This window comes from Lolium rigidum, chromosome 7 (assembly GCF_022539505.1).
Source record: "Lolium rigidum isolate FL_2022 chromosome 7, APGP_CSIRO_Lrig_0.1, whole genome shotgun sequence".
NCBI classification, from domain to species: domain Eukaryota; kingdom Viridiplantae; phylum Streptophyta; class Magnoliopsida; order Poales; family Poaceae; genus Lolium; species Lolium rigidum.
This window is the reverse complement of record NC_061514.1, coordinates 46,322,723-46,329,357: the sequence shown is the minus strand read 5'-3', so window position 1 is coordinate 46,329,357 and position 6,635 is coordinate 46,322,723. Positions and strand designations below refer to the sequence as shown.

The following is a 6,635-nucleotide window of genomic DNA, read 5'->3' as shown; positions in this document are numbered from 1 at the left end:
CACCGTCGACCAACCAGGAGCACGGGCCGCCAGATGTTGGTCCTATGTGGGGAGGAGCAGCGGGGAGGCCCCGCCGCCGGCGTCGTCGGCCTCACGGGCTTCGCCCGGCGGCGTCCGACGACGACGACCGGAGGGTACGTAGGAGGAGGAGGGGAGGGGTGGCGGTGGCTAGGGTTAGGGTTGCCTACATTGCACAATTCGGTACGACCGAGATGATCCTCATTTATATTAGGCGCAAAAATTATCTCACCATCTTTACCATCTTTAGTCGAGAGTCTCGAGACGTTTCAATCTTGGGCCTGCTAGCTTGTGATAGTACGTGGTGGTGACTCGGGCGCGTGACTGTGTGTTTCGCTCCACCTACAACTAGCTCGCCAATAAGCACATTTTCCCGTACGCACAAAGAAGAGTGCAACACACGCGCACACACGGATACGGCACACCCGTGCCACAAGCGCACGCGCCCGTGTCGTGCGTGCGGCCCGGCGGCCCGTGGCCATGTCCACCGAGGCGCTCCTCACAGGCGGTAGCGATGGTGGCGTCGGAGGAGTGGCGAGCCGGCGCCTGAGCATCGACGACGCGCTTGTGCAGCACGCCGGCGAGTTCGGGCGATGGCAGCTGCGGCACTTCGTGCTGGTCTCGGCTGCGTGGGCTCTGCAGGCGCTGCACACCATGGTAATAATCTTCGCGGACCGCGAGCCAGCCATGGCCTGCGCCGTGGGGGATGGACGGTGTGGCGACCGGTGCGCTGGCGCCGCGGCCGGGTGGGTGTGGGCGCATGGGAGCGGCTCGTCGACGGTGGCCGAGTGGGGGCTCGTCTGCGATGAGCGGTACAAGGTCGGCCTCGCCCAGGCTGCCTTCTTCGCCGGCTGCATGATCGGTACGTCCTACATCAGTGCTTTGCTGCCATCGATCGGTTGATTCTCCCAAAGATGCTCGTGCTACCTAGTATTTGGTCCGGAAGCGCGTACGCGTTGGTTGGGAAGATGACGGACGTTCCGGCGTGGCTGGTCATGGCAACCTGAAGTTGTCATATACTCCAGTTAGAGGATTCGATCGTTCGTCGTAGTTCCTAGTGATCTTAACGTCTTTAACCGGGCGTAGTTCTTGATAGACGGGGCTGTCGGGCGGAGCACATGGAAAATTGACGGTGGTAATGAATTCTGGATGTTGACGTGCGGAGACTCTAGTCTAGAACTCTGGATAGACATTGCTACAGAATGTGGTAGTATCCAGTTCGAGCAGTAGTTGCAGCTGCATTTGCTTTTTTTTTTTTAGATAACAGGCAACACATTGCCCGACTTTAAACTAATAAAGCCATACTTTGCTTTTCTTTTTTGACTATATACTAGCTTTATATCGTCGTATTCTAGGGTATTTCTGAAAGTCAAAGCTTCCATCGCACGCATGGACGTTCCTGGGTTCTTGTGCATTCTACAATCGATGTGTTAGCATTGTATTCTAATTCATTATTTAATTATATAAACTAAACAAGTTCACAATGCCCAATAGAAAGCTAGCTGTCAATTTCATTGATCTTATCTGAACATCATCACTCAGAGTAAGGAGAAACCTCGCTTGGATTTGTCAGCTACTGGAAATAGATACACTTGGGGATCTTTTCGACGACTTAAGAATCCCCTAGACATCCGGAAAGCTTTCGACTCTGTGAGGTGGGATTTCATCATGGAGCTCCTCAAAAGACATGGTTTCCCTCCTAGATTTCGGGATTGGATCTCCGGGCTTCTTTGCTCCTCCTCATCGCGAGTCCTACTCAATGGTGTGGCCGGCCCCCCTTTTCTTCATGGACGCGGATTAAGACAAGGAGACCCACTTTCCCCCCCTTCTTTTTGTGCTTGCCATTGACCCGCTACAACAACTTCTAGAATTGGCAACTCGAAATGATCTACTCCACAAGATTAGAAGAAGAAGTTTGGTAATGAGAACCTCCCTTTACGCGGATGATGCGGAGGTATTCGTGGCGCCAATCAAGGAAGATATTCAAAATCTTTCCAACATCCTTGCCTTGTTTGGGAATGTAACTGGCCTTGAGACAAATTTCCAAAAAAGCGTGGTGGTGCCTATCAAGTGCGATGAGGTTAATCTTGAGGAGGTCCTCGCGGGGCTACCGGTTATGCGTGGGACCTTCCCCTTGAGGTATCTTGGCCTCCCGCTCTCGGTGTACAATCTCAAGCGGGTTGATTTCCAACCTCTTGAAGACAAGCTGGGTGGCAAGCTTGTCACTTGGGATGGAAAGAACATCAACATTGCGGGCCGAGGAACACTTATCAAATCCGTTCTTACCTCCCAAGCGATCTTCCACCTCACGCCTCTCACCATACCGCCGGGGTGCTACACAAGCATGAAAAAGATTGAAAGAGCTTTCCTTTGGGCCGGCACTAAGGAGGTCACCGGGGGAAAGTGCAAGATTAATTGGGAGGCGGTGGCTAGACCAACTTGTTTGGGTGGCCTCGGGATTCTACACCTCGAGAAGTTTGCTCGTGCTCTACGCCTACGGTGGCCTTGGTATGAATGGAAGGAGCCCCATAGACTTTGGGTTGGCTTGGGGAACCCATGTGATGAGGTAGACATGGACATCTTCTATGCCTCCACCACAATCTCCATCGGGAATGGGAAGATTGCTCCTTTTTGGGACTCTCCGTGGCTCAATGGAAGGAAGCCCAAAGACATTGCGCCTCTTATTTTTGGGGTTTCAACGAGGAAGAAGTGGAATGTGGAGCAAGCCACAAGAAACAATGCGTGGATTTCAAAGATCAAGTTGGAGGCCAATTTCTCACTTCATCATCTTACCGAGTTCATCTCCCTTTGGAGAGAGTTGAATGGGGTTACTCTAAGAGAGGGTGTACAAGACGATATTGTTTGGAACCTCAATAGTAGCGGGACATACTCCACCACCTCCGCATATAAGGCTCAATTCTTCGGTGCTACCTCAACCGTTATGAACAAGTTGGTTTGGAAGGTTTGCCCCACCCCCCACCCCAAAATGAAGTTCTTTGCTTGGTTGGCCATCCACAATAGGCTTTGGACCGCCGATCGCCTTGAGAAGAGGGGTTGGACAAATTGTGGCCTTTGCCCGCTTTGCAAGCAAACTCAAGAAACGGCGGCTCACCTCCTCTCACATTGCCGCTTCACTAAGAGGCTTTGGGAAATGGTGAAGGTTTGGCTCGGGACCGACTCCTTTGACACCAACGGGTGGACGGATGATATTGCACTTCAATCTTGGTGGTAGAATATGTCGTCTACAAATGTTCCAAACCGGAAGGCCTTGGCTTCACTAACCATCCTTGTGAGTTGGACAATATGGAATGAGCGAAATGCTAGAGTCTTCCGTAACAAGTCCACCCCTCCTTTGGTCCTCCTCAATAATATAAAGACGGAGGTGAAACTTTGGATGTGCGCCGGGGCTAAGTGCTTGAGTCATGTAATAACGGGAGAGTAGTCCCCATGTACTCTTTTTTTCTTTTATCGCTTGTCATGTCATGACTCTTCTCCTTATTTAATGAAATGAGGCAAATCTTTTGCCTCCCGTTCAAAAAAAAAGAATCCCCTAGACAGATTCAGTGCATATGTCTGGTCTTGATTCGAGATTCGTTGGACAGTAGACGCCTAGCCAACAGAGACTAATTCAGTTTCAAATTGTGTTTCAGAGGTTGTTGCATCAGTACAGCGACACTGAAGTGACATGCTTTCCATCACACATGCTCGTAAGTCGGGTAATTGAGGAAACGAGTAGTATTAACTACCCCAGTCCGGCCCAGGAAGAGATCATAATTAAGAACGATGCTCTGAATCTCTTGCGCTGGTTACTGTCATCCAGTGTTTCTTAATTTCATGTATGGTTAAACAAGATAAGTTTCTATGTGATGTTGATGGGGGTTGGGTAGAATTCGCGCGAACAGTGAATGTTTCGTAGCAGGCTGGAAAGACGGGAACCCGGCAGGCAAATAATTGTTTCTTCAAGGCTCTCAAAACCAGTGACGATAGCTTCAGAGTTTCTGAGAAGCGGTTCGTGGAAGACGGCATATTGATGTATGTGAAGTTGATTGACCTGCGTAGCTTCTACGTGGCCATTGGAGCTATGCCAATTTTCTAGGTTAGGATCAGCTGCAACTGGACAACCGTCGAACTCATCAGGATACCGTGGGCTTGGAGTTGCACAAGATTCCAGTTCTTGTGATTATCAATAAAATTGTTATTTTTTGGACAGAAGGTGTAAGACGTAGTCTAGTTTCGAATTAGCGAAGCCCTCAACTAGCCATGAATTACACAAGGCCATGGTTACAAAATAACAGCGGCCGAAAGATACAAGAGAGCACCCTAAACAGCTTACAACTCTATGCTAAAAACAAGCCATAAGATTGTTATTATTCTTAGTAGATTTGTGGTGCTATGTAACTTATTACTGATCGTGGTATTCTTGACAGGCGCGGGCGTGTTCGGCCACCTGTCGGATTCGTTCCTGGGCCGGAAGGGGGCCCTCCAGGTTGTCTGCGTCCTCAACGCCATCTTCGGCCTCCTGACTGCGCTCTCCCCAAACTATTCGTCCTATGCAGCTCTGCGCCTACTCACCGGCCTCAGCACCGGCAGCGTCGGCATCAGCGCGTTCGTCCTCGCGACGGAGCCAATAGGGCCCTCCCGCCGAGGCGCCGCCGGTATGTCCACCTACTACTTCTACTCCGGCGGCATGGCGACCGTCGCTGGCGTTGCAGCGTTTTTCCAGTCTTCCTGGCGCCTCCTCTACGTCGCCACCTCCCTCCCGTCCCTGGTCTTCGCGCTTGCCGTCCTGCCGTCCTTGTCTGAGTCGCCGCGCTGGTACCTCGTGCGCCGGCGACCTGACGACGCCATGCGCGTCCTCCGCGCCATTGCGGCCGCTAACGGCAGGAGTATACCGGATGACATCGGGCTCAAGATTGATGACGAGGACGAAGACACCAGCGAAAATGCCGGAAGGAAGGTGGAGGTGCCGGCGTCGTCAGGCACGGTCCTAGACGCGTTCGTGTCGCGGACGACGCGGGCCAGGCTCGTGCTCTTGGTGCTCATCTACTTCTTTTGCGCGGTAGTGTACTTCGGGTTGAGCCTAAACGTGGTCAACTTGAAGACCAACATTTACCTTAGCGTGGTAGTGAACTCGCTCGCCGAGATGCCGGCGTACCTGCTAACCGCACTCCTCCTCCGCCGCTATGGCCGGAAGCCGCTGGCCATTGGCACAATGTTTCTTAGTGGCGTCTCCTGCACCGTCGCCAGTCTCATTGCCGGCGAAGGTGCAATGAGGTAACTAAACCTTGCTTTCTTGTGTTTTATATATATAGTCACAAGGTTTGACAGCAAATTGATGTATTTTCTCTAACAGCGTGCAACTTCTTGTCAATTTATGCAGTGTATTGAGGATGGCATGCGGGGTGGTCGGGATCTTCGGGATGGCGGGGACATACAACCTGCTGATTGTGTACGCATCGGAGCTGTTCCCGACGGAGGTACGGAATGCGGTGCTGGGGTGCACGTCGCAGGTGTCACAGATTGGGGCCATATTGGCGCCCATGGTGGTGGTGCTCGGGGAGCGGGTGCCTTTCGGGGTGTTCGGCGTGTCGGGGATCATTGGTGGACTGCTGGTGTTCTACCTCCCGGAGACAATGAACAAGCCATTGTACGACACCATGGCCGGACTTGAGAAAGGGGAGCGAGCGGCATCTGGCACCGAAGATGAAGGTGCATCATAGAAGTAGGAAATATGATCAGTTTGTAAGTATCATGGTACAAGAAGATGATGCCCATGTAACCATGTTGGGGGAAAGTGTGGTGGAGCAGGTGCGCTCCACGCACCCACCCGCTTTTTGATTTTTCTTTTTCAACACACTTAGCTAAGAGATGATTGTTTTTAAAACAAGAAAATGCTATTTTTTCTGTACCATATGGCCAACATATTACTAAAATTTAACTAATTACCATTAATTAGTAGGAACGAAAATAAGAAATAACAAATTGTATAACTTTCATGTGTTGACTTTTGCTGGTGTCCTAGAGGGCTAAGGGAAGATACGCCGTAGATGCATTAGGGTTCAACCTGCCTCGGATATAAATTAGAATTCTCTTCCTGATACTAAGATTCCAGAGGAAAATCAAGATCTAGTTGTGGTTAATTTGGCACAATGCCATAGCCACTAAAGACAACACGAAGAGAAGAAATTGGGAGGGGAATACAAAATGTCAGTTATGTGATGAGGAGAACATTCATCATCTTTTCTTTACATGTGCAGCAGCAAAATATGTTTGGAGATGTGTTGCTAGATCCATTGGTGCTGTTAACAGACCTACCTTTTTTTCTTAGTTTTTTTTTGTGATTTTCTCGCTTCCTTCCGGCAAGGCGCAACATCCAGATTGCAGTCATTGCAGCAATCTGCTAGGCAATTTGGAAACTACGCAACAAAGCCTGCTTTGATGGAAAACTGATCAAACCCCCCATTGAACTAATCGATTACTCTGTTGTGTTTATGAAATATTAAGCTGGTTTAACTTTGCAGATCAAGATATGCTTTGAATGGGCGCTGACAATTTGGTGGCTATGGCTCTTGCTGCTCGGGGGGCGAACTCTTCAGGATCCAACTTAATTCGTGACA

The 6,635-nt window shown here is 50.4% G+C and overlaps 1 protein-coding gene across 1 annotated transcript; it reads left to right on the top strand.

The window, feature by feature from the left end:
* The first annotated feature begins 498 nt into the window (after window positions 1-498).
* LOC124669461 (organic cation/carnitine transporter 4-like) lies at window positions 499-5,738 on the top strand. The gene is made up of 3 exons (XM_047206073.1): window positions 499-880; window positions 4,446-5,292; window positions 5,399-5,738. The coding sequence occupies exons 1-3, from the start codon at window positions 499-501 to the stop codon at window positions 5,736-5,738; spliced, it is 1,569 nt and encodes a 522-aa protein (XP_047062029.1).
* Window positions 5,739-6,635: the final 897 nt, after the last annotated feature.

What these genes read in the sequence shown, in the direction of transcription:
- LOC124669461 (XM_047206073.1), top strand. Translation starts at nt 499, where the DNA reads ATGTCCACCGAGGCGCTCCTCACAGGCGGTAGCGATGGTGGCGTCGGA. An exon ending in CTTCGCCGGCTGCATGATCG is followed by an intron (nt 881 to 4,445) that starts GTACGTCCTACA and finishes TATTCTTGACAG; the next exon opens with GCGCGGGCGTGTTCGGCCAC. An exon ending in GCCGGCGAAGGTGCAATGAG is followed by an intron (nt 5,293 to 5,398) that starts GTAACTAAACCT and finishes CAATTTATGCAG; the next exon opens with TGTATTGAGGATGGCATGCG.